The 27,845-nt window shown below is 45.3% G+C and overlaps 1 protein-coding gene and 1 long non-coding RNA gene across 4 annotated transcripts; one reads left to right on the plus strand and one right to left on the minus strand.

Annotated features, from left to right (window-relative positions):
- Positions 1–68: 68 nt before the first annotated feature.
- Positions 69–4,952, minus strand: tapbp.1 (TAP binding protein (tapasin), tandem duplicate 1). Its single transcript, XM_046326692.1, has 8 exons — positions 4,569–4,952; positions 3,853–4,047; positions 3,337–3,585; positions 2,454–2,813; positions 1,918–2,241; positions 1,214–1,312; positions 1,043–1,071; positions 69–747 (listed from the first exon to the last, which is right to left on the minus strand). Exons 1-8 carry the CDS (start codon positions 4,627–4,629, stop codon positions 736–738), a joined length of 1,329 nt encoding a protein of 442 aa, XP_046182648.1. The 5' UTR covers positions 4,630–4,952; the 3' UTR covers positions 69–735.
- LOC124012756 lies at positions 3,870–17,683 on the plus strand. 3 transcript variants are annotated; one of them, XR_006834767.1, is made up of 3 exons: positions 3,870–4,105; positions 16,490–16,575; positions 16,844–17,683. It is a non-coding gene; the product is annotated as an uncharacterized LOC124012756 (long non-coding RNA). The 3 variants fall into 3 exon arrangements; XR_006834768.1 differs by lacking the exon at positions 3,870–4,105 and adding an exon at positions 4,694–5,135; XR_006834766.1 differs by lacking the exon at positions 3,870–4,105 and having other exon boundaries at positions 13,121–16,575.
- Positions 17,684–27,845: the final 10,162 nt, after the last annotated feature.

Genomic DNA, 27,845 nt, shown 5'->3' on the forward strand with positions numbered 1-27,845 from the left:
TTCATATGATAAGTACTTCTTATCTACTTATCGCATGACCAATAACACAAATTCAACAACGGGGAAAATGCTTTGAAGATTAAGAATTTATTACATCCCATCACAAATAGTCCTCATTTGCTCAAAGTTGTTGGTCATTCCTGGCAAATACACTAATCTAACAATTCTGATGTGGTGGTAGCAACATCAATAGCAAAAAACAAAACATCACTATAGCCTATATACCGTCTATACAAGACAATATATCATTAAATAAAACCCTAAACAAACTAAATGAAAACAATATATAAACACACTTCCAGGGAATTACTCATTCCAATTGAAAGGATTTTGTCTTATGTTCACCTTCAGAATCAATAGAAGAGCCAATAATGACAGGGTTCAATCTATAATTCCAGGGTCAATTAACCCAATAGAACCACTAATAACACAACACACAATTATCTACATCCATATGTACATACGCTCATGTGCACAAGTCTCTTGAGTTCTTCTACAGAGGAATTCACAGTTGTATAACCGTATTTAAATATGTCAATATTTAAATCAGTCACCCAATCAAATATTTGTATTCCCCCGACCACTTGTTAGATCGTTCATTTTCAACTGCTGTCAGAAACTCAATATCTTCTTTCCGTGTACCACCTTCCACAAAACGGTGCACTTTTATTCCTGAAATTCCAGCTTTGTTGGTTCCATTACACACTCACCTGGGAATCCCAGGAGTGTCCACATTTACTTCACTTTCTGTAATTGAGAAAGGATAAGGATGAGCCCAAAGTGTGTCAACTAACAAAAAAAAAGACAATGGGAGAAATCCAAGGGCCTACATAACAGATCATGTCATCATATTACATAGTAATCCATAGTAAATACATTTGATTGATTGACAATCCAGGGGCTGGAGTTTTAACTAGAGGGATACAGCTTGAGATAGAACCAATTTGGGCAAGACAGTGTTATCTGGGAAATATACATAGACACATAGTAGTTACACTTAACTCCAAAATATGTCTGACGACATTTACGAAAGCGCAATTACCTTCTCTTGTGAGTTAGTATCATCGGACCCTATAAAGGCAAGAATATATAAGGTCAAGCATTAGATTGACACACAAGATCCAAATGAATTCGAAAGATCCAAATTCACACTGTAGCTTCACGGCTTCAACATCTTTTTTTGTGTATCTTAGTTCAAACCGATTGTAGTTACCAGAGCTAAATGTCCAGGAGACGATCTTGATCAAACCATAGAGCCCCAGTGCCACGGCAACCATCGCCATGGAGTCTTCAATGGAGGGACCATTAACACCTGATTGGGATGAAGAGATAGAGTACATTTAATACATACTCAGGATAAGTTGTGTTGTGTCAAGTCAAATGTATTTGACATTTCAGATCAATGTAATTGCATATCAGAAATGATAACCTGGGCTGTTCAAGCCCTGAATGCTGATTGGCTGACAGCCGTGGTATATCAGTAGGTATACCACAGGTATGACAAAATATACATTGTTATTGCTCTAATTACATTGGTAACCAGTTTATATTAGCAATAAGGAACCTCTGGGGTTTGTGGTATATGGCCAATCTACCACGGCTAAGGGCTGTATCCAGGCAGGTGGCGTTGTGTCGTGCAAAGAACAGCACTTAGCAATGGTATGTTGGCCATATACCACACCCCCTAGGGCCTTATTGCTTTATTATACTGGTAGGCCTAGAGACACTGCTATATGGACCCATGTATGGAATGTAAAGAACATTGCTTGAGGTAGAAATTGCCCCTAATCACAGATTGATTCCCTTACGCCAATCCTAACCTTTACCTCTACAAGGATACAAATATCAGGCTCTGAATCAGTGAACCCAGGAGCAACATCCATCAACTCAATGCAGCTCTATTAAATTATCTCTCACCGATGACATTGAGGGTGACGCTGGCCCGCCGGGTGCCTCCAGGATGGACGGCCACACAGGTGACCTCCCCTCCACGGCCAAGGTCCAGCTTGGCTGAGTCTAACTCCAGACGGGTGGTCTGGCTGTAGGTGTTGTCTGGGCCCTGCCTGTGGCCTGTCACCCTGCCCTGACCCAGGGGCCTGACCTTACCGTCAGGCCCTGTTAACTCCCAGTAGAACTCCAGGGAGAGGGGGAGGAATCCTGACGCCTCGCATTGCACCTTCACCACCTGTCCGGGCACGGAGAGAGGGAGCGGGGAGGGGAAGATGGAGAGGGACGGAGGCTCTGGGAGAAATAGAGGGAGAAATAGGAGTGAGAGAATGAGGTCAGAGGATGATACACATAAATACCATGTTTTCTAATGTACTGTATATGGAGTTACAGTAGTTATTACAGTGAATATACTATACATAGTGGTTGAAATTCTACAGGTCTAAAACAAACATTGCAACGCTTTAGTATTGGCAGACTAATCAAGCGTATTCATCTCTCCTCACCTACAATCTCCAGCTCCACTGCCACCTGAGCCAGGAGATAGGGCAAGTACGCCGTGCAGATGTAGGTCCCTGTGTGGCGCACTTCAGCTTCCTGCAGGATCAGTGAGGCATTTCCTGTCTCGTGCAGAGCCGTGAAGTCTAGCCCCGCTCCCTTTTCCTTGGTCTCGGCAAATCGGTCAGTCTTGCCGTCGTAGGCCAGGACCAGACGGCCATCGCCCCTGAACTGGTAGCGCCACTCCACGGCGAAGCCCAAGCCAGAGAGAGGAGACGAGGCCTCCGCCCAGAACCCACAGTCTAGAACCACCGGTTCCCCGAGTCTGGAACGGACCAAGGGGGTTCGACTGGACACACTGAGCACCACTGGGAGAGTGAGAGAGGGGTAGGAGAGAGACATTAAACTTTCACACTGCTTTATCTGTGACATTGCGTAGTAATAAACATCACTGGATTCTATACTTCTTCATGGCATATGACAAATTAATTTAAATGACTTTCTTTTCAATATTTTACAAGTCAGTTAAGAACAAATTCTTATTTACAATGACGGCCTACACCGGCCAAACCCGGACGACGCTGGGCCAATTGTGCACCAGCCTATGGGACTCCTAATCACGGCCTGGATTTGAACCAGGGTGTCTGTAGTGACGCCCCTAGCACTGAGATGTAGTGATGCCTCTAGCACTGAGATGCAGTGACTTAGACCACTGCGCCACTCGGGAGCCCCAGTTAATAATAAGTCATTATCACTGTGGTGTTGGTAACTGTATACAATTTTGATTCTAAGTCCATCTTTAACACTTGTAATGGTTAAATACAACAATCTGACTTTAACAACCCTTGTTCAAGAAGAATGTAATTATTTTTCAATCATAGGGCTCTTTACCAGTGGGTTCCTTGGTTGCCGTGGGAGCACGCATGACACTGGATAGGGCCAGCTGTCCGTCCAGGCCCTGCAAGGCTGCAGAGTACCAGTCAGCTTGCAGGTAGATAGGACTGTGGGCAGAGTCAGTGAGCGGGACTGCCCATTGAACGGTGGAGGGCTGGGGCATGAAGGGGTTTATCTCACACTGTGGTTTATGGACTGAGCCCTCTGGTGGGTGCAGAGAGGAACTGCAGAGGATGGCTGCTGGGTCTGATGAGAGAGAGGGAGATTTGTCTGTAGAGGTGGTCCTTTCAATGAAATAACATGTATTTTTCTGAAACGCTCTGCCTAAAACGACAACACTCTTGTAGTCTTGTATAACTTAAATTAGAGGCTTGGTGTTAGAGGATGGCGAATTGTTGAGCTGTAACACCAAATTGACGGAGTGCACCTTTAACAGCGACTGGTTTGTCATTCAAATCCTACATAATTTCTAAAGAGATTGTCCTACATAATGTACAATGTATAAGTACTGACCAGTGATGTAGTAGACTCTATCATTGCTGATGTCTGCAGATGGTCCCTGCTGTGACTTGGTTTGTTCACTCTCTGGGTCTGTATTGATATACAGCAGTGACTTCTCCTGAATCATTGCAGCAGGGAATCCGCCACCTCGACCTGGTTTCTCCTGGACAAACCAGCACTCCAGAATTGGACAGCTGGTCCCATAGACTGGAAGAGAGAAGGACGAGAAAGTTGTGTGAATATGTGAGACCGTCAATGTGGACAGGTGAGAAGATAAAACTACTGTAGATTAGCTTGGTAAGAATAGATATGAAAAGGCAATCAAAAGAGCAGATGGAGATGCTTAGTATTCAGACAGTGAAAACAAAAATATTGTAAGTCCCTATTACTGTAAATCTCTTTTATTGAACTGTAATACATTAATATACATGTAATACATAGCAATTGCATTCGTATGAATGCATATTTGCTGTAAGGCTGTTTATGTGTGCTTGTCATTTCACACAATGATCTAAATTAATCAACCAAGTTCAATGCATATACAAGCGACAAAGTAAAAAGTATCACAGATCAATGCAGATTAAGTAGATACGGTAGCAGCAGTTGTTTCAAATTGTATCATATATTAAGTCATTTTCAATATTCTTCAATATATATATATTTAAAAGCTACACCACAGATGCCGGATAGTTGAAAGGAAATACACGAAGAAAAGTCGATAATTTTACCTTGTATGAAGTAAGTAAAGGCGAGAAACGATAGCTTGTAAATTGTTGAAATATTGGCCATGGTTGTCTTCGACACTGTTATCGACTGTTCTGGTGTAGTTTGGAGTTGTTAAAGCATGGAGAAATATGATTTTGTCTTCGGACTTCCCCAGTGGCCTGCAGAAACTGCTTTCACTTTCATTTTTCAGGCCGACATTTGCATAGCTAGACGAGGCATAGATAACGATAAACCATCACGGTGTCCAATATTAGGTTAAGTCAATACACTGGTTTTATGAGGCGCAAATTGCATGAACATGTTGTGAAAAATGTACTGTTTTACAAACTCAAGAGAGCTTCGTGCACAACATGATTTGCCCCGCAAAGAAATACGACGACGTCACACATTGCAGAATGCACACTCAACACTAGATGGTGCACCAACACTGACGTTACTTTCAAACGTGCCCCAGCGTGGTCAAGATCACTTGATTTCTTTGAAACTGGAATCTGGGAACATGCACACCATTGGAGGTTATGCCTGGCTGGCTGCTTCTGTTCGAAATTACGAACGTCACATGGATTTCGGTACAGTGGCATTAATTAATACACGATAGGTCATTATTTTATGAAAGAGTTAGCCCCTGGCTGTCTTGTATTTCCTGTCAACAGGTGAAATGTGCTCCCTTTTAAATAGAACATTTAAATAGCTTGTTTTTCATTCTTCCTGAATTGGAATGTCACAGAGTTGCCTGATTGTTTGCAGAATGCAGAGAAACAAGATGTCAAGAAGGAATAGGGTAATCTGATCCAAGATTTGTTTGTGGTGAGGCAACTTCTACTTTGATGTCGAGAGACGGAGTCGGGTGAAGTTGCCCTAAAACGCTGATCTTGGGTCAGATTTGCATTTTCCCAACTAATGGTTAAGGTTTGCAATGGACGAGGGGAAGCTGATCCCATATCTGTTCCTAGAGGAATCTTTACCCCAGAGCGACAGATACCCAAAAGTCAAGTGACTCATCATGTGATTTCTTTGAAACAGTAGTGAGGAGAGTTACAGTCTACATATAGATGGCACTGTGGCATTGTTTATCCTTCACTGTAGCCTGCGTGATGGCTGGTTTTTGACTCTTTTATTGTTCATTTCAGGGACTTTCCATTCACAAACTGAACTTGCTTTGGTTATTCCCGTCACTCACATACCAGAACACACTGGGAGTGGGCAAGAATTCCAGAACACATTTTCATTGGGGAGAGAAAATGTGAAAATATGATCAAAGATGACTTGGTTGGATGTGTAGGCTTGTTACTGGAGTTATGGTCAACACGTTTTCAGCTGGTATACACTGGCTCTGTTTTAGTTCTTTCAGTAGCCTATAGTCTTAGTGAAACAAAAACACTTTTTAATTGAAAAGAACGTGTCAATGTAATAGTCCTACATCCCACTCAGTATAAATATGAACAACCATGTATAGGCTACTAGAACTAGATGATGCTTCAGTGTGTCGGCCATCTTATGATTGAGGATAGATAGACACAAGATGGCTGCATACTGACGCTCTTATTGGAAAGGGTGTGGGACTTACCTCAACACGGTTTGACTCCACTTTCCATTGCATTTCTATACTATATGATTTTATTGCTGTTTTTTTTCAAACCATTTCCTATCAAATGGAGCTAGATCCAACACAATGTACGTCCTTCAATGGCTTCCATCCAGTATGCCAAATAAACCTCCATTGACCTTAGCCTGAGATAGCTCTATTGTGTCATCCTCCCAAACCACAAGCCCTCTGAGAATACTATTGGAAGAATACATTGTTTCTCCTCTTTCACATCATCCTCCCATGTTATTGATTTGAGTCACGGCCATTGTAAGAACTAAACCTACAGCAGTAGATTGCTGGAAGACCTCCCTGTATGTAGGTCTACCACCATACGCTTGCAGGTTATCTAGATTGTTTTAGATGAGAAAAAGTGCATTCGGAAAGTATTCAGACCCCTTGACCTTTTCCAAATTTTGTTACGTTACAGCCTTGTTTTAAAATGGATTAAATAAATAAAAATATTCATCAATCTACACACAATACCCCATAATGACAAAGGGAAAATTGATTTTTTGACATTTTAGCAAATCTATTAAAAATAAAAACAGAAATACCTTATTTACCTAAGTATTAAGACCATTTGCTATGAGAGTCGAAATTGAGCGCAGGTGCATCCTGCTTCCTTTGATCACCCTTGAGATGTTTCTACAACATGTTTGGAGTCCAAATTCAATTGGTTGGACATGATTTGGAAAGGCACACAATTGTCTTTATAAGGTCCCACAGTTGACAGTGTATGTCAGAGCAAAAACCAAGCCACGAGGTCGAAGGAATTGTCCGTAGAGCTCAGAGACAGGATTGTGTCAAGGCACAGATTTGGGGAAAGGTACCACCACATTTCTGCAGCATTGAAGGTCCCCAAGAACACAGTGGCCTCCATCATTCTTAAATGGAAGAAGTTTGGAACCACCAAGACTCTTCCTAGAGCTGACCGCCCGGCCAAACTGAGTAATCAGGGGAATAGCCTTGGTCAGGGAGGTGACCAAGAACACAATGGTCACTCTGACAGAACTCCAGAGATCATCTGTAGAGATGTGAGAACCTTCCAGAAGGACAACCATCTCTACAACACTCCACCAATCAGGCTTTTTGTCATGCTGGTAAAAGAGGACCCAAAAGCGACTTAACAGAAGCAGAGTTTAATAATGTTCAAAACGGAATAACTGACATCCTCTAGATTTGTAGAGGGGAAAACAACTGGAGAAGCGGCCACAGACTGCAGGTCGCCGGGTAGGCGCAGGCCGTAGTCGACTGAGACACCTGCTCACACGCAGCGTCTGATGAAGGCACAAAACACGACAGAACAGGGTGATACACAATCACGGCAAAAACACGACAGGACAGGGCGAAACGCAACCACAGCATGGTGAATACAATATAAGGAACCGACGGAACAGGAACGGATCACAAAGGAATAAATAGGGAGTCTAATCAGGGAAAGGATCGGGAACAGGTGTGGAAGGACTAAATGATGATTAGGGAATAGGAACAGCTGGGAGCAGGAACGGAACGACAGAGAGAAGAGAGAGCGAGAGAGTGAGAGAGGGAGGGGGAGAGAGAAGGATAGAACCAAACAAGACCAGCAGAGGGAAACGAATAGCATGGGGAGCACAGGGACAAGACATGACAATAAATGACAAACATGACAGTACCCCCACTCACCGAGCGCCTCCTGGCGCACTCGAGGAGGAATCCTGGCGGCAACGGAGGAAATCATCGATGAGCGAACGGTCCAGCACGTCCCGAGACGGAACCCAACTCCTCTCCTCAGGACCGTAACCCTCCCAATCCACTAGGTATTGGTGACCCCGTCCCCGAGAACGCATGTCCATAATTTTATGTACCTTGTAAATAGGTGCGCTCTCGACAAGGACGGGAGGGGGAGGGAAGACGAACGGGGTGCGAAGAAAGGGCTTAACACAGGAGACATGGAAGACAGGATGGACGCGACGAAGATGTCGCGGAAGAAGCAGTCGCACAGCGACAGGATTGACGACCTGGGAGACACGGAACGGACCAATGAACCGCGGAGTCAACTTACGAGAAGCTGTCGTAAGAGGAAGGTTGCGAGTGGAAAGCCACACTCTCTGGCCGCAACAATACCTTGGACTCTTAATCCTGCGTTTATTGGCGGCTCTCACCGTCTGTGCCCTGTAACGGCAAAGTGCAGACCTCACCCTCCTCCAGGTGCGCTCACAACGTTGGACAAACGCTTGAGCGGAGGGAACGCTGGACTCGGCAAGCTGGGATGAGAACAGAGGAGGCTGGTAACCCAGACTACTCTGAAACGGAGATAACCCGGTAGCAGACGAAGGAAGCGAATTGTGAGCGTATTCTGCCCAGGGGAGCTGTTCTGCCCAAGACGCAGGGTTCCTGAAAGAAAGGCTGCGTAGTATGCGACCAATCGTCTGATTGGCCCTCTCTGCTTGACCGTTAGACTGGGGATGAAACCCGGAAGAGAGACTGACGGACGCACCAATCAAACGACAGAACTCCCTCCAAAACTGTGACGTGAATTGCGGACCTCTGTCTGAAACGGCGTCTAACGGGAGGCCATGAATTCTGAATACATTCTCAATAATGATTTGTGCCGTCTCCTTAGCGGAAGGAAGTTTAGCGAGGGGAATGAAATGTGCCGCCTTAGAGAACCTATCGACAACCGTCAGAATCACAGTCTTCCCCGCAGACAAAGGCAGACCGGTAATGAAGTCTAAGGCAATGTGAGACCATGGTCGAGAAGGAATGGGGAGCGGTCTGAGACGACCGGCAGGAGGAGAGTTACCCGACTTAGTCTGCGCGCAGTCCGAACAGGCAGCCACGAAACGGCGCGTGTCACGCTCCTGAGTCGGCCACCAAAAGCGCTGGCGAATAGACGCAAGAGTGCCTCGAACACCGGGATGACCCGCTAACTTGGCAGAGTGAGCCCACTGAAGAACAGCCAGACGAGTGGAAACAGGAACGAAAAGGAGGTTACTAGGACAAGCGCGCGGCGACGCAGTGTGCGTGAGTGCTTGCTTAACCTGTCTTTCAATTCCCCAGACTGTTAACCCGACAACACGCCCATAAGGAAGAATCCCCTCGGGATCAGTAGAAGCCACAGAAGAACTAAACAGACGGGATAAGGCATCAGGCTTGGTGTTCTTGCTACCCGGACGGTAAGAAATCACAAACTCGAAACGAGCGAAAAACAACGCCCAACGAGCTTGACGGGCATTAAGTCGTTTGGCAGAACGGATGTACTCAAGGTTCTTATGGTCTGTCCAAACGACAAAAGGAACGGTCGCCCCCTCCAACCACTGTCGCCATTCGCCTAGGGCTAAGCGGATGGCGAGCAGTTCACGGTTACCCACATCATAGTTGCGCTCAGATGGCGACAGGCGATGAGAAAAATAAGCGCAAGGATGAACCTTATCGTCAGACTGGAAGCGCTGGGATAGAATGGCTCCCACGCCTACCTCTGAAGCGTCAACCTCGACAATGAATTGTCTAGTGACGTCAGGAGTAACGAGGATAGGAGCGGACGTAAAACGTTCTTTTAGAAGATCAAAAGCTCCCTGGGCGGAACCGGACCACTTAAAACACGTCTTGACAGAAGTAAGAGCTGTGAGAGGAGCAGCAACTTGACCGAAATTACGAATGAAACGCCGATAGAAATTAGCGAAACCTAAAAAGCGCTGCAACTCGACACGTGACCTTGGAACGGGCCAATCACTGACAGCTTGGACCTTAGCGGAATCCATCTGAATGCCTTCAGCGGAAATAACGGAACCGAGAAAAGTAACGGAGGAGACATGAAAAGAGCACTTCTCAGCCTTTACGTAGAGACAATTCTCTAAAAGGCGCTGTAGAACACGTCGAACGTGCTGAACATGAATCTCGAGTGACGGAGAAAAAATCAGGATATCGTCAAGATAGACAAAAACAAAAATGTTCAGCATGTCTCTCAGAACATCATTAACTAATGCCTGAAAAACAGCTGGCGCATTGGCGAGACCGAACGGCAGAACCCGGTACTCAAAATGCCCTAACGGAGTATTAAACGCCGTTTTCCACTCGTCCCCCTCTCTGATGCGCACGAGATGGTAAGCGTTACGAAGGTCCAACTTAGTAAAGCACCTGGCTCCCTGCAGAATCTCGAAGGCTGATGACATAAGGGGAAGCGGATAACGATTCTTAACCGTTATGTCATTCAGCCCTCGATAATCCACGCAGGGGCGCAGAGTACCGTCCTTCTTCTTAACAAAAAGAACCCCGCCCCGGCCGGAGAGGAAGAAGGCACTATGGTACCGGCGTCAAGAGACACAGACAAATAATCCTCGAGAGCCTTACGTTCGGGAGCCGACAGAGAGTATAGTCTACCTCGAGGAGGAGTGGTCCCCGGAAGGAGATCAATACTACAATCATACGACCGGTGAGGAGGAAGGGAGTTGGCTCGGGACCGACTGAAGACCGTGCGCAGATCATGATATTCCTCCGGCACTCCTGTCAAATCGCCAGGCTCCTCCTGAGAAGTAGGGACAGAAGAAATGGGAGGGATGGCAGACATTAAACACTTCACATGACAAGAAACGTTCCAGGATAGGATAGAATTACTAGACCAATTAATAGAAGGATTATGACATACAAGCCAGGGGTGACCCAAAACAACAGGTGTAAACGGTGAACGGAAAATCAAAAAAGACATAGTCTCACTGTGGTTACCAGATACTGTGAGAGTTAAAGGTAGTGTCTCAAATTTGATACTGGGAAGATGACTACCATCTAAGGCAAACATGGGCGTAGGCCTGTCTAACGGTCTGAAAGGAATGTTATGTTTCCGAGCCCATGCTTCGTCCATGAAACAACCCTCAGCCCCAGAGTCAATCAAAGCACTGCATGTAGCACCCGAACCGGTCCAGCGTAGATGGACCGACATAGTAGTACAAGATCTAGATGAAGGGACCTGAGTAGTAGCGCTCACCAGTAGCCCTCCGCTTACTGATGGGCTCTGGCCTCTTACTGGACCTGAAATAACAAAATGTCCAGCAACTCCGCAATAGAGGCACAGGCGGTTGGTGATCCTCTGTTCCCTCTCCTTATTCGAGATGCGAATCCCTCCCAGCTGCATGGGCTCAGTCTCAAAGCCAGAGGGAGATGGTTGCGATGCGGAGCAGGGAAACACCGTTGATGCGAGCTCTCTTCCACGAGCCCGGTGACGAAGATCTACCCGTCGTTCTATGCGGATGGCGAGAGCAATCAAAGAGTCCACATCTGAAGGAACCTCCCGGGAGAGAATCTCATCCTTAACCACTGCGTGGAGTCCCTCCAGAAAACGAGCGAGCAGCGCCGGCTCGTTCCACTCACTCGAGGCAGCAAGAGTGCGAAACTCAATGGAATAATCCGTTATGGACCGTTCACCTTGGCATAAGGAAGCCAGGGCCCTAGAAGCCTCCTCACCAAAAACTGAACGGTCAAAAACCCGAATCATCTCCTCTTTAAAGTTCTGGAATCTGTTAGAGCAATCAGCCCTTGCCTCCCAGATAGCTGTGCCCCATTCTCGAGCCCGGCCAGTAAGGAGTGAAATGACGAAAGCAACCCGAGCTCTCTCTCTAGAGTATGTGTGGGGTTGGAGAGAGAACACAATCTCACACTGCGTGAGAAAGGGGCGGCACTCAGTGGGCTGCCCGGAGTAGCAAGGTGGGTTATTAACCCTGGGTTCAGGAGGCTCGGCAGGCCAGGGAGTAACAGGTGGCACGAGACGTAGACTCTGGAACTGTCCAGAGAGGTCGGAAACCTGAGCGGCCAGGTTCTCCACGGCATGGCGAGCAGCAGACAATTCCTGCTCGTGTCTGCCGAGCATGGCTCCTTGGAACTCGACGGCAGTGTAACGAGCGTCTGAAGTCGCTGGGTCCATTCCTTGGTCGGTTCCTTCTGTCATGCTGGTAAAAGAGGACCCAAAAGCGACTTAACAGAAGCAGAGTTTAATAATGTTCAAAACGGAATAACTGACATCCTCTAGATTTGTAGAGGGGAAAACAACTGGAGAAGCGGCCACAGACTGCAGGTCGCTTCGGGTAGGCGCAGGCCGTAGTCGACTGAGACACCTGCTCACACGCAGCGTCTGATGAAGGCACAAAACACGACAGAACAGGGTGATACACAATCACGGCAAAAAACACGACAGGACAGGGCGAAACGCAACCACAGCATGGTGAATACAATATAAGGAACCGACGGAACAGGAACGGATCACAAAGGAATAAATAGGGAGTCTAATCAGGGGAAAGGATCGGGAACAGGTGTGGAAGGACTAAATGATGATTAGGGGAATAGGAACAGCTGGGAGCAGGAACGGAACGACAGAGAGAAGAGAGAGCGAGAGAGTGAGAGAGGGAGGGGGAGAGAGAAGGATAGAACCAAACAAGACCAGCAGAGGGAAACGAATAGCATGGGGAGCACAGGGACAAGACATGACAATAAATGACAAACATGACACTTTTATGGCCACTCCTCAGTAAATGACACACATCTCTGGTCTGATGAAACCAAGATGGAACTCTTTGGCCTGAATGCCAAGTGTCACGTCTGGACAAAACCTGGCACCATCCCTACTGGGAAGCAGGGTAGTGGCAGCATCATGCCGTGGGGATGTTTATGAGCTGCAGGAACTGGGAGACTAGACAAGGGAGAGATGAACGGAGTACAGACAGATCCTTGATGAAAACCTGCTCCAGAGCGCTCAGGACCTCAGACTGGGGCGAAGGTTCACCTTCTAACAGGACAATGACCTCTTAGCACACAGCCAAGACAATCGCAGGAGTCGCTTTGGGACAAGTCTCTGAATGTCCTTGTGTGGCCCAGCCAGAGCCCGGACTTGAACCCAATCTAACGTTTCTGGAGAGACCTAAAAATAGTTGTAAAGGCAACGCTCCCCATCCAACCTGACAGAGCTTGAGAGGATCTGCAGAGAAGAATGGGAGAAACTCCCCAAATACAGTTGTGCCAAGGTTGTAGGGTCATACCCAAAAAGAGTCGAGTCTGTAATCGCTACCAATGGTGCTTCAACAAAGTACTGAGCAAAGTGTCTAAGTACTTATGTAACTGTTTTTATTTAGTTGTTTTTTTTGCACAAAAAAAAATTAAAACCTGTTTTTACTTGATGAGGGGGAAAAACAATTGAATCAAAAGAATAAGGCGTTAACTTAACGAAATGTGTAAAAAGCCAAGGGTTCTGAATACTAATACTTTATTATCAATTTTCACAAAGACACGGATGTGTCTTTTTCCTTTTTCCTTTATCCCAATACATCTGATATACAGTGCTTTTAGAAAGTATTCACACCCCTTGACTTTTTCCACGTTTTGTTGTGTTACAGGCTGAATTGATAATGGATTCAATTTAGGTTTTGTGTCACTGGCCTACAACACAATACCCCATGTCAAAGTTGAATTATGTTTTTGGAAATTTCTGCAAATTAATCAAAGATGAAAAGCTGGAATGTCTTGGGTTAATAAGTATTCAACCCCTTAGTTAAAAAGAAAGAAATTGTAATGTTTTTTTACCCCTTTTTCCTGATATCCAATTGGTAGTTACAGTCTTTTCCCATCGCTGTAACTCCGGTACGGACTCGGGAGAGGCGAAGGTCGGGGGCCATGTTCCCTTCAAAACACAACCCCGCCAAGCCGCACTGCTTGCTTAACCGGGAAGCCAGCCGCACCAATGTGTCAAAGGAAACACCACACAGCGGGCGACCAACGTCAGCCACTAGGATTCGCTACAACGCGATGGGACAAGGACATCCCAGCCGGCAAAACCCTCCCCTAACCCGGACGATGCTGGGCCAATTGTGTTCCACCTCATGGGTCTTCCAGGCTGTGCCACAGCCCGGGATCGAACTCGGATCTGTAGTGACGCCTCTAGCTCTACGATGCAGTGCCTTAGACTGCAGCACCACTCGGGAGGCCAAACCCCTTTGTTATGGAACACTGAAATAAGTTCAGAAAGAAAGATGTGTTTATTAACAAGTCACATAAGTTGCATGGACACATTCTGTGTGTAATTATAGAGTTTAACAAGATTTTTTAATGACTAACTCTTCTCTGTTCCCCACACATACAATTATCTGTCAGGTCCCTTAGTCTAGCAGTGAATTTCAAACATATATACAACCACAAAGCCCAGAGAGGTTTTCCAATCATTTGCAAAGAAGGGCACCTATTGGTAGAAGGATTTTTAAAAAGCAGACTGAGTATCCCTTTGAGCAAGGTGAAGTTATTAATTACACTTTGGATGGTGTATTAATACACCCAGTCACTACAAAGATACAGGCATCCTTCCTAACTCAGTTGTCGGAGAGGAAGGAAACCACTCAGGGATTTCACCATGAGGCCAATGGTGACTTTAAAACAATTACAGAGTTGAATGGCATGGATAGGAGAAAACTGAGGATGGCTCAACAACATTGTAATTACTCCACAATACTAACCTAAATAACAGAGTGAAAAGTAGGAAGCCTGTAAAATATTCCAAAACATGCATCCTGTTCGTAATAAGGCACTAACGTAAAACTGCAAAAAACGTGTCGAAGAAATGAACTTTATGTCCTGAATACAATGCGTGGTTGTCTAGCAATGATCAACAACCAATTTGACAAAGCTGTAAGAATTTTTTAAAGAAAATATTGTACAATCCAGGTGTGCAAAACTCATAGAGACGTACCCAGAAAGACTCACGGTTGTAATCGCTGCCAAAGGTGTTTCTAACAGGTATTGACTCAGGGGCGGGAATGCTTATGAAAATGAGATTTTTCTGTATTTCATTTTCAATATATTTGCAAAGATGTCTGAAAACATTTCACCTTGTCATTATTGTGTAAAATGTGTAGAAAAAAATCTATTTAATCCATTTTGAATTCAGGCTGCAACAACAAAATGTGGAATAAGTCAAGGGGTATGAATACTTTCTGAAGTCACTGTATGCCAGAGAATGAACTGTCAACACTTTGAGGTGAATTTCAGTGATGGGAAAACTGCAACTACATGAACCTGGTAAAGATCACGATATGGCTTCTCATTGAGGTGGTGGCCTTTTACTGTATGTTTCTGCATGAAACCCATTTAACTATCACACACTTAATGACATTATGACTGTCATCAGACCTTTTCTTCTGTTTCAGATCAAGTACAGTTTTACATTAGTCTGCTTGTCTGCTTGTCTCAATCTTACGGCTGGCTTTCTGTCTGTCCATATTTGCAAGAGTTGCAACTAAGCCATCAAAGTCAGTGAAAATATCCAGATCCCCAGGCTCAGAGGAGAGCACTGTTTCGGACCTAATGGTTGATTGACATTCATATAACTTACTTTCAGTTTTGTAAATAAATAAATAAAATTCACCTCTGCTGGTTGGTTCCACCTGTATTTTATGCTACTAAATTCTCATCGGCTCAATAACGATGTACAAGCTAACATCTTGGTGCGAATAGTTTTTCCAGATAATTTGTGTCTGGACGCCTGAAGAGGGAAGATTACCAGAGAGAACAAATCGGGAATTGACTGGCCAATGTGAAAATGAAGGGTTTTATCCTTCTGGTGCTGGGAATAGGCCTTGTAACAACAGTTAATGTAATAACACTAGTTAATGTAATAACACGGGTTAATGTAACAACACGGGTTAATGTACTAACACCGGTTAATGTAACAACACTAGTTAATGTAATAACACGGGTTAATGTAACAACACGGGTTAATGTACTAACACCGGTTAATGTAACAACACTAGTTAATGTAATAACACGGGTTAATGTAACAACACCAGTTAATGTAATAACACAGGTTAATGTACTAACACCGGTTAATGTAATAACACTAGTTAATGTAATAACACTAGTTAATGTAATAACATGGGTTAATTTAATAACATGGGTTAATGTAACAACACCGGTTAATGTAATAACACGGGTTAATGTAATAACACTGGTTAATGTAATAACACTGGTTAATGTACTAACACCGGTTAATGTAATAAAATGGGTTAATGTAATAAAATGGGTTAATGTAATAACACTGGTTAATGTAATAACACCGGTTAATGTAATAACACCAGTTAATGTAATAAAATGGGTTAATGTAATAACACTGGTTAATGTAATAACACCGGTTAATGTAACAACACCAGTTAATGTAATAACACCAGTTAATGTAATAAAATTGGTTAATGTAATAACACCGGTTAATGTAACAACACTGGTTAATGTAATAACACCAGTTAATCTTTTATCAGAAAAAAGCGTTGTTAAAAATGTCATGTGTCCAGCCTTCTACTAGTGATGCTCCTAACATTTCCTGTTCTGTTTTAGTGGACTCTGCCACAGAGGCTTCCCCAAGCAACAGAAGTTGCAACAGAGGCTGAAAGGGAAATGGCCGAAATTGCACAGTCTAACAGGTACACCATTGTATCAATTCTCGAAGCATAGAATGTCAGTATTGATTCGAATTTGTTGTCACATCTGTCAATGTTTTTATGTTCTAGAAACACTGGATACCATTACAGATTGTGTCAGAAATGTCAGTGTCACACTTGAGAGGCAATATGTTGCAATTCTCCAGCAACATACAATTGCAATGTATGTAATTAATTTCAGATGACTGAACAAAGTTGTTATTTTTTTACAGGCATAATTGTATGCCCTGTCTCATTCATTTTTTTTCAGGGCATAGCAGGAAAGTGGCGATGGAACTGCTGTTGGTCAGCTTGTGCAGATCAATAGGTACTTCCTCAGTTTGTAACAGTGCAATATTGTTAGATCAATGAATATAATTCATCTCCCTGGTAAAAGTATTTAGAACCTTTCCGATGACCGAAAAGGCGTGGAGAGGAAGAACAGCATCCCCCATCGATGGTACCCCACCATCAGTCGCTTCAACTCATATCAGTTCTATGATATTTCTCGGTGGGCAAACACAATAATACATTTTATTCTTTGCTGTTTCTGAACTTGTTTCGGTTGGTAATGGTCTATTGTCGGATGGTAATAGAGTAATTGTATAGCTGCTCTTGTCATTTTTCAATGTTTTGCCTTTGTCTATTTGTTGTGTGTTTCTTGTTTATTGAACATGTCCATTCTGTTTTAATGTATGTCATTGTATTCCTGTCCTTTGTTTAAAATGTAAGTATCTGTGGACATTTCTGTTTAATTGTTAGATGTGAGCCTGGTATATCCCAACCTAAGTAATAATAATAATAATAATATATGCCATTTAGCAGACGCTTTTATCCAAAGCGACTTACAGTCATGTGTGCATACATTCTACGTATGGGTGGTCCCGGGGGTCGAACCCACTACCCTGGCGTTACAAGCTCCATGCTCTACCAACTGAGCTACAGAAGTCTAATGGAATAGACAGGTTTGCTTCTTCCAAGGTATTGTGTTTTCATTGACCTGTTAGTTGTGGAGTTTGTATATCAATTTAGATAATTTTGTAAATATTGTCATTTGAACATCTATATCACCATTGTCATCTTTAAATAAAGTAATTACTTCTACACCTGATCCTACCTGCCTCCTGCAACATTTAACTGTCCAAAAATGGATTTAGCAACTAAGGATTCTTGCTTTAAGGGTTAAGTGTGTAGAGAAAAAAAAATAGAGATGTAGACTTCTGATAAATTGACTTTACTGGAGAGAGGAGACACGAGGCCATGGTATGGTTGAAATGTAATAAATCATTATTCTGGGTACATGCATTTATTGGGCAATTCCTCGAGGGCCTGATTGGTGTCACAGTTTTGCTGCAGCCCCAGCTAACACACCTGACTCCAATAATCAACTAATCATGAGCTTCAGTTTAGAATGCAATTTGATTAATTAACTGTGTTTGCTAGGGATGGAGAAAAAGTGTGACACCAATCAGGCCCTTGAGGACTGGAGTTCCCCACCCATGATTTAGGGCCTAAATTCAACATGCAAGAAGCAAGAGCAAGTTAATCCTACATCTTAGATGTAAAGGCATAGTACAAAATGAATAGCATGGCATTTCCATCTACAGTTGGGTGTCAAAAGCTGTGGCTAAAAATAATTGTATTCTTTACAGTGTACACTATGTTTAAACAAACGGCAGAAGGGGTTAGAACTACAATTTCGGCGCCATTTCCGGTCGCCGCCGCTGGACACAATGCAACGTGAAACAGGGAGTTGTAGTTCACAGAAAGCATAGGTGTATTTGAACCATTATACTTCCTAAGCACTGAAACATTGTGACATTTTTGGTTTTGGAATCCCAATCATGGAACACCCCTTAAACATATTACATAATGTTCTCACTACAATCTAGGACTTATGGTGAACTTTATTTTTTATAAACAGGCCTGTAGGCTTTTATCTAGGGCATAACATACTCCTCAGTAAACTTGGGAAACAGCTTGATTGTACAACTCGAAACGTTTAATGATAAGAATATGCACATATTTGATTGATCAGAGGGGTTATATACACACACGTCAAGCCAACAGGCTCTGGGCGAATTTAGGTCAGAGGTGTGGTGTCGTGAAGTGTTGTCTCACTTGAAGCTAACTGCTGCGTGCCTGAGTGACCCGAGATAGAAGGGAGTTCAGTATGACCATCTGAACTCTGACTCTCCTATTGTACCCACTGATGATGAAACAGGTTTAAGGTTATTCAATCCGCATCGCTGAAGTTCAGCTTTACAGCGTGACTGAAATTTAAAGGAAATGTTCCCAAATCAAATTTTATTGGTCACATACACATGGTTAGCAGATGTTAATGAGAGTGTAGCGAAATGCTTGTGCTTCTAGTTCCGACAATGCAGTAATAACCAACAAGTAATCTGACAATTTCACAACAACTACCTTATGCACACAAGTGTAAAGGAATGATTAAGAATATGTACATATAAATATATGGATGAGCGATGGCCGGACGGCATAGGCAAGATGCAGTAGATGGTATAGAGTACACTATATACATATGAGATGAGTAATGTAGGGTATGTAAACATTATATAAAGTGGCATTGTTTGTGACTAGTGATACATTTATTACATCCACTTATTAAAGTGGCTAGAGATTGAGTCTGTATGTTGGCAGCAGCCATTCAATGTTAGTGATGGCTGTTTAACAGTCTGATGGCCTTGAGATAGAAGCTGTTTTTCCGTCTCTCGGTCCCAGCTTTGATGCACCTGTACTGACCTCGCCTTCTGGATGATAGCGGGGTGAACAGGCAGTGGCTCGGGTGGTTGTTGTCCTTGATGATCTTTTTGGCCTTCCTGTGACATTGAGTGGTGTAGATGTCCTGGATGGCAGGTAGTTTGCCCCCGGTGATGCGTTGTGCAGACCTCACTACCCTCTGGAGAGCCTTACAGTTGTGGGCGGAGAAGTTCCCGTACCAGGCAGTGATACAGCCCGACAGGATGCTCTCGATTGTGCATCTGGAAAAGTTTGTGAGTGTTTTTGGTGACAAGCCAAATTTCTTCAGCTTCGCTGTCTGTGTGGGTGGACCATTTTAGTTTGTCCATGATGTGTACGCCAAGGAACTTAAAACTTTCCATCTTCTCCATTACTGTCCCATCGATGTGGATAGGGGGGTGCTCCCTCTGCTGTTTCCTGAAGTCCACGATCATCTCCTTTGTTTTGTTGACGTTGATCGTGAGGTTATTTTCCTGACACCACACTCCGAGGGCCCTCACCTCCTCACTGTAGGCCGTCTCGTCGTTGTTGGTAATCAAGCCTACCGCTGTAGTGTCGTCTGCAAACTTGATGATTGAGTTGGAGGCGTGCATGGCCACGCAGTCGTGGGTGAACAGGGAGTACAGGAGAGGGCTGAGAAGACACTCGCTTTCACGGTAAACGCTGCATATGTCAGCTCAATCTGAAATGACCTATTCACTTCTATCGCCTATGTCTCAGCTGCGATTCTGTCTGCATTTTCTGATTAATCAATTCTAGTTGCTCCATCGTTCGTCATAATCTTTATTTAACTAGGCAAGTCAGTTAAGAACAAATTCTTATTTACAATGATGGCCTACCCCAGCCAAACCCACACGATGCTGGGCCAACTGTGTGCCGCCCTATGGGACACCCAATCACGGCTGGATGTGATACCTCTTGCATTGAGACGCCTCTTGCAATGGGATGCAGTGCCTTAGACCCCTGCGCCACCCGAGAGCCCAAAATCACCACTACGTTTTGGTATTACGACGTTGGATTGTTTTAAATCATTTATGTAACAAATAGGCTAACAACTGACATTGTTACAGAGTGAACTACAAATATGGTGCTATTTTGTAGTTTTCTTTCCTAACCCTAGCTCGGTTGATCTTCTTTATCAATATTTTCACCAATATCATTACAATTGACGTGTAACATGAAATGTACCTTCATTAATACCGAAATCAAATTGTACCGCATCAGCACATGCAATTTCAAGGTTTTAAGTGGTGCACTTAAAAAAAAACAAATGGGTCATTAAAATGATATGTCAATCTATTCATGATTTACAAATCATTAAAGTGTGGTTCAAATGTACCTTTGGGGAGCGCCACTGAGCCCCCCCCCCCCCATGTGCCCCCGAGTTATGGGGTTGGAAAATTATCCCAGAATCATCCCAAAGATGTATTTGTGCCAAACCCCAAGTCTGAGCTACAAAATACAAGAAAGTCTGTTTTTGCATGACCAGATCTGGCTTGATAAATACATAGGGTATTACTGCGCCAAAAGCTGAATAATAGGTCAAACAAGTATTTAAATGTAAATATAAAACCAAAATTATATCGACAAACTAACAAAAATACATCATTTCTGCATTATATTATATGTGTAGCCATTGAACCCCCTATAGCCTATACAGGCACATTACCATAGTCCCTATATGTCTATTTTAGATATTGCGTGACATTGATCCACTGAATTGCCATGATATGTGTTCTAACTTTTGATGACATTTGCCAACGACAAGTAGGGCCTCAAGCAGGTCACGTTTTTCACCCGCATAAATGACCTATATGCTGCAGCGCCATATGATGCAAGCAGCCTAGCACCATACATGTTAGAACATACACTTATTTGCATGGTTTTAATATAGGCTATGTTGACATATAGATGTAGGTCAATGTCCAGTAATATCCTATGGATTTAGAGCCTAAGCAGATAGATGCACCTGTCGCATCCTTGTCACGCCCTGGCCATAGAGAGGCTTTTATTCTCTATTTTGGGTAGGCCAGGGTGTGACTAGGGTGGCCATTCTAGTTTCTTTATTTCTATGTTTTCTGTTTCTATGTTTTGGCCGGGTATGGTTCTCAATCAGGGACAGCTGTCTATCGTTGTCTCTGATTGGGAATCATACTTAGGCAGCCTTTTTTCCCTTTTGTTATTGTGGGTAGTTATCTTTGTTAGTAGCACTATAGCCCTAGTAAGCTTCACGGTCGTTTCTTTGGTTCCAGCGGGCGAAAGCCCCCACATCAACTTCACCTCTGTAAGGGTTTTCTGGTGAAAGAGAAGCGGACCAAAAAGCAGCATGGTGGTTATTCATGTTCTTTAATATATAAAGAAACTACACATGAGATAACTAACAAAAACAACAAACGTGAGAAAACCTAAAACAGTCCTATCTGGTGCAATCACAGAGACAGAAACAATCACCCCCAAACACACAGTGAAACCCAGGCTACCTAAGTATGATTCTCAATCAGAGACAACTAATGACACCTGCCTCTGATTGAGAACCATACTAGGCTGAAACATAGAAATACCCAAAACATAGAAAAACAAACATAGACTGCCCACCCAACTCACGCCCTGACCATACTAACTAAATACAAAACACAGGAAATAAAGGTCAGAACGTGACAACCTCATGCCTCCTCCATTGCCTGAAGAAGAAGCATGTGTGCGAGGGGATGGCGGTCATACACCCTCCATCGCCAAGCTGAAAAAAACTATTCAATTGGGTTTAGGAATGGGGGATATGGTGGGAGGTATAGAACAATACATTGTGGGTGGTTGATGACCCAGTTGCGGACCAGAGCAGCCCGGTGGAAACTCACATTGTCCCAGATGACAACATACCTGGTTCGCTCTGGTCCACCCCTCTGCTCGGCTGGAATGAGGATGCCATGTAGTGTGTCCAGGAATGTGATGAGAAGGGCGGTGTTGTAGGGACCAAGGTTGGCGTGGTGATGGAGGACACCTTGCTGGCTAACGGCTGCACATGGTGATATTCCCTCCATGCCGTCCAGGGACATTCACAATGGCCAATAATGTTCCATCCCCGTCCCTTTCTTTTGGCTAGGTAGAAGCCAGACTCATCAATGAAAATATTAAACGTGCTGAATTGCAGTGGCATCCAGCTCCAAGACTCTCTGAAACAGACAAGACATAGACCTAGAGCAGTCAATATGGTGAGGCACAATACACTGGATCATAGTACTGTAATGTGTCCATACAGTGCTGATATGATAGTAAATTCACAGTATAGTACTGACTTGCACATATTCATAGCGCTGTTCTTTAACCCTCTCTGAGTTTCGCTCAAATGACAACTTATAGACCTGTTTTAACTGGTTTCAGTTCCGCTGTAATACACAGTCCAAGCCCACCTGGTGAATGTTATTGAATATTGTGTTGTCTGCAATTATGTGGTTCTGGATTTCTCATAGTCTAATGGTATTGTTTGCCACTACTATGTTCACAATAGCCGGTCTCCTGTTCTGGTGTGAACAGCCGGTGTCTTCCACCATGGCCTGGCCATCTCTCAGTTCTGCAGAAGATCCACAAATATGATATAATTGGTTACAGTAAGCTAAGGTAATCTATTTTCTTTCAATATGAAATTACATTACTGTAACATTGGCCAACAATCACTGAGTAACATAGGCCTACTGATATGTTGGACTGCAGTATACTACAGTATACATCTTGAAAGAGCATAGTGTAGATGGTAGGTAACCTACCGGTTGTCATTTCTGAATGTATGGATGAACTCTCTGCCCAGCCTCCCTCATACTCAATCCATGGTTAGGCACATGGTCAACCAATATGGCCCTGATCTCACCTGAGACAACTGTCCTTCCTCATCCTCGTCCTCCTCATCCTCTTACTCTCACTCTCACTCCTTCACCTGTAGCTCTTGCTTCTCCATTGACTTCCATTTTCCTCCAAAACAGGAGAGCTCATCTGTGGCCTTTTATAGTATAAAACAACCCTCCAGGCAAGCTTCAATGCCATACAACTCTCCTTCCGTGGCCTCCAATTGCTCTTAAATACAAGTAAAACTAAATGGATGCTCTTCAACCGATTGCTACCTGCATCTACCCGCCTGTCCAACATCACTACTCTGGATGGCTCTGTCACGGTTCATGAATCCACTGCCTCCCTCTCTTTCTCTTTCTTTCTTTCTTTCTTTCTCTTCTCTCTCTCTCTCTCTCTCTCTCTCTCTCTCTCTCTCTCCCGTGTTTGTGTGGGCGTGGTTCCCAATCTCGGCCTGATTGGATTGGAACCACTTATCTTCCCTTTATATGTTCTGTAACCAGTGTTTCTTGTTGTCAGATCGTTGTTACTTCCCTGAGGTTGTGTCGTTACTTCCCTGAGGTTGTGTCGTTACTTCCCTGAGGTTGTGTCGTGTGTCAGTGCTCATCTCTCGCCGCCCTTGTGTGGATTATCTGCTGTGCTCCTTCCTTCCCATCCGGACACACTCCCCTGGATTTCTCAGCACGCTATCACCGGAAGATGCGCTCTAGTCCCTGGGTCGGATTCCGTCTGAGTACAGTCTGTCTGTCCTGTTGCTGCTATAAATTGTATTCATTAAACCATCGTTGCTTGCATCTTGCATCCGCCTCTGTATTGTCACAGAACGATCTGACCAGACCATGGATGCAGCGAGTTCAACGAGTCTGACCGAATTCATTTCCCGCAGTATTACGAGAATAGATCAACAAGAGGAGAACATCTCCAGCACAGGTCGGGCAGTACAAGCCATTGCGACGCAGGTATCCCAGCTGACCCAACAATTACAACATCTGAGGGGTTCCGCTGCGCCACCTACATCGGCAGTTCAACCCGCCCCGCCAGAACCGGATTCACAGCTAGAGCCACGGCTACCGACACCAGAGGGTTATGCAGGTGATCCTGACTATTGCAGAGCTTTTCTTACGAGATGTTCCATGCATTTCTCGTTGCAGCCACGGACCTTCAACCGTGAACAGTCTAAGGTAGCATTCGTACTCACACTGCTATCAGGCAAAGCGGCTCTTTGGGGAACGGCGGTGTGGGCGAACCAGGACCCATGCTGCACCTCTTTCCAGACACTCTCCGAGGAGATGAGAAGGGTTTTCCATCGGGCCGTGGCGGGTAGAGAGGCGGCCAGACTACTCGCTGACCTTCGCCAAGGAGACCGTTCCGTATCAGAATACTCCATCCAATTCCGCACTCTGGCCGCAGAGTGTCAGTGGAACGAGGAGGCGCAGTGGGACATGTTCCTGCATGGGCTGGAGGACCGGATCCAGAAGGAGATTTATGTTCTGGACCTTCCCAGGAGTTTAAATGGACTAGTGGAACTAGCCTTGAGGGTCGACGCTCGTCTGAGTCGTATTGGCCGCCGAGCATGCCCTAACAGACCGTATAACGACACGGAGGGCTGGCATGCCAGCGGCGGGAACACGGCCAGTTCAGCCTCCGCTCACGAACCCATGCAGCTGGGGAGAGCTCGCCTCTCTCGGGAAGAGAGGGAGAGGCGGAGATCCCAAGGACTCTGTCTCTACTGTGGTAGAGCGGGCCACTTTATCCACTCCTGCCCGGTAAAAGATCAGGCCCGGTAGTAAGCATGAGGCTACTATCGGGTGGTGTCACCACAGAGAAGACCTCATCATCTACTCTCCTCCCGGTAAGACTAAGATGGGCCACCCACACGCACGACACCCAAGCCTTACTGGACTCAGGAGCAGAGGGTAATTTCATGGACACCAAGCTCGCTCACAAACTCCAGATTCCTATCAACTCACTCACGCACAAGATATCCGTCAACGCTCTCAATGGCCAAGAACTCCCCAACATTTCTCACACCACTGAACCTATCACACTCATCACTTCTGGCAATCACACTGAGACACTATCATTTCTACTCATGGACTCACCCCTTGCACCATTAGTTCTCGGCCACCCTTGGCTCACCCAACACAACCCCAGAGTTGACTGGGTTCATAAATCTATATCCATGTGGAGTAACAAGTGTCTTGAGTCCTGTTTAGTGTCTGCTTGTTCGTCTGTGTCTGATTCTGTGTTTCTAGAGGAGGCGGTGGATTTGTCTAACGTGCCCGTTGAATACCTTGACCTGAAGGAGGTGTTCAGTAAGTCCCGTGCTGCTTCTCTTCCTCCGCATCGTCCCTATGACTGTGCAATAGACTTATTGCCAGGTGAGTCTCCGCCTAAAGGCAAGTTATATTCACTCTCTGTTCCGGAGAGGGAGGCTATGGAGAGATACATCTGATTCTCTGGCATCTGGATTCATTCGTCCTTCCTCTTCTCCAGCGGGGGCGGGGTTCTTCTTTGTGGGGAAGAAGGACGGATCTCTGCGTCCTTGCGTTGATTACCGTGGGTTGAATAACATCACAGTGAAGAATACCTATCCCTTACCGTTGATGTCCTCAGCCTTTGAAAGGTTACAGGGAGCATCCGTGTTCACTAAGTTGGATTTACGTAATGCATATCATTTGGTTCGCATAAGGGGGGGACGAATGGAAGACCGCGTTTAACACCCCCAGAGGGCACTTCGAATATTTGGTCATGCCTTTTGGGCTATCCAACTCCCCAGCGGTTTTCCAGGCACTCGTCAATGACGTGCTGAGAGATATGATTGATCAGTTCATATATGTTTACCTGGATGACATACTGATTTTTTCCTTCTTCTCTCCAGGAACACGTTCAGCACGTCAGACGAGTGCTTCAGAGGTTGTTGGAGAATGGACTTTTTGTCAAGGCGGAGAAATGCATTTTACATGCACAATCCGTTCCATTCCTAGGTTACATCGTCTCGACTGAAGGTATTCGCATGGACTGACAAGGTTAAGGCTGTGGTGGATTGGCCTAGCCCAGATTCCCGTAAGGCCCTACAGAGGTTTCTGGGATTCGCCAATTTCTACCGGCGTTTCGTTCGCAACTTTAGTCAGATAGTCGCTCCTCTTACCGCCTTAACCTCCCCCAGAGTGACGTTCAGGTGGTCCGATACAGCCGAGGCTGCATTCGCCAAACTCAAGAGCCGCTTTGTTTCGGCTTTAATGGCCCTCCATCCTCATAGCTCCCGATCCCTCGCGTCAGTTCGTGGTGGAGGTGGACGCTTCAGAGGTGGGGGTAGGTGCGGTACTTTCCCAACGTTCCTCTTCTGACGACAAGATGCACCCTTGCGCGTTCCTTTCCCATCGGTTATCACCTGCGGAACGCAACTACGACATTGGCAACAGAGAGTTGTTGGCAGTGAAGTTAGCACTGGAGGAGTGGCGCCATTGGTTAGAGGGGTCGGGGGTACCTTTTATAGTTTGGACCGATCACAAGAATTTGGAATATATCAGAACCGCCAAGCGACTCAACTCCAGGCAGGCGCGGTGGGCACTCTTTTTCGGACGTTTTGACTTCTCTCTCTCGTATCGCCCGGGTTCCAAGAATGTCAAACCCGATTCCCTTTCTCGCATTTTTGACCATTCTGAACGCCCATCCACTCCCGAGTGCATCCTACCCGGGACCCTAGTGGTCTCCACACTCACATGGGAGGTTGAATCGAGGGTCAAAACGGCCTTAGAAGGGGTATAGCCTCCGCCCGGTTGCCCGCCTAATTGGTTGTTTGTGCCGGAGGGGTGTCGGTCCGATGTTATTCGGTGGGGGCATTGCTCCAACGTAGCGTGTCATCCAGGAGTCAGCCGCACTAGCTTTTTGGTTAAGCAACGCTTTTGGTGGCCACTGATGGCTCGTGACATTCACAGTTTCGTCTTGGCTTGCTCGGTTTGTGCCACTGGGAAGACTTCTAATCGACCCCCAGATGGGTTACTCCAACCGCTGTCGGTCCCTTCGAGACCCTGGTCCCACATCGCGCTAGATTTTGTTACCGGCCTTCCACCCTCCCAGGGCAAGACGGTTGTTTTGACCGTGGTGGACCGGTTCTCGAAGGCGGCTCATTTTATTCCCTTGCCTAAATTACCATCTGCCAAGGAGACAGCGGTAACTGTCGTGGATCACGTCTTTCGCTTACATGGCCTGCCGATGGACGTAGTTTCTGACAGGGGGCCCCAATTTGTGTCCAAGTTTTGGCAAGAGTTTTGTAGGTTACTGGGAGCGAGTGTCAGCCTGTCTTCAGGGTTTCATCCCCAGAGCAACGGTCAAACGGAGAGGGCCAACCAAGATTTGGAGAGAGTGTTGCGATGTTTGGTTTCTAAGAATCCCTCTTCCTGGAGTCAACAACTCTCTATGGTTGAGTACGCTCACAATTCGTTGCCAGTGGCAGCCACGGGTCTCTCTCCGTTTGAGTGTAGTTTAGGTTACCAGCCACCTATCTTTCCCAGTACGGAGTCCGAGATCACTGTTCCCTCCGCTCACGCTTTCATCCAGAGGTGCCGTCACGCATGGAGCAGAGCCCGTGAGACTCTTCTCCGGGTGGGGGCGCGCACCAAGGCTAAGGCCGATCGCCACCGGTCGAAGCCTCTGGTATACGTCATTGG

This window comes from Oncorhynchus gorbuscha, linkage group LG24 (assembly GCF_021184085.1).
Source record: "Oncorhynchus gorbuscha isolate QuinsamMale2020 ecotype Even-year linkage group LG24, OgorEven_v1.0, whole genome shotgun sequence".
Lineage (NCBI taxonomy): Eukaryota > Metazoa > Chordata > Actinopteri > Salmoniformes > Salmonidae > Oncorhynchus > Oncorhynchus gorbuscha.

Bases quoted from the DNA above. Each gene is read 5' to 3' on its own strand.
- tapbp.1 (XM_046326692.1), bottom strand. From the start codon at position 4,629: ATGGCCAATATTTCAACAATTTACAAGCTATCGTTTCTCGCCTTTACT. The intron at 2,814-3,336 runs GTAAAGAGCCCT...TCACTCTCCCAG, and splicing joins GGCAACCAAGGAACCCACTG to TGGTGCTCAGTGTGTCCAGT. The intron at 1,072-1,213 runs GTAACTACAATC...TTGCCTTTATAG, and splicing joins CTCCTGGACATTTAGCTCTG to GGTCCGATGATACTAACTCA.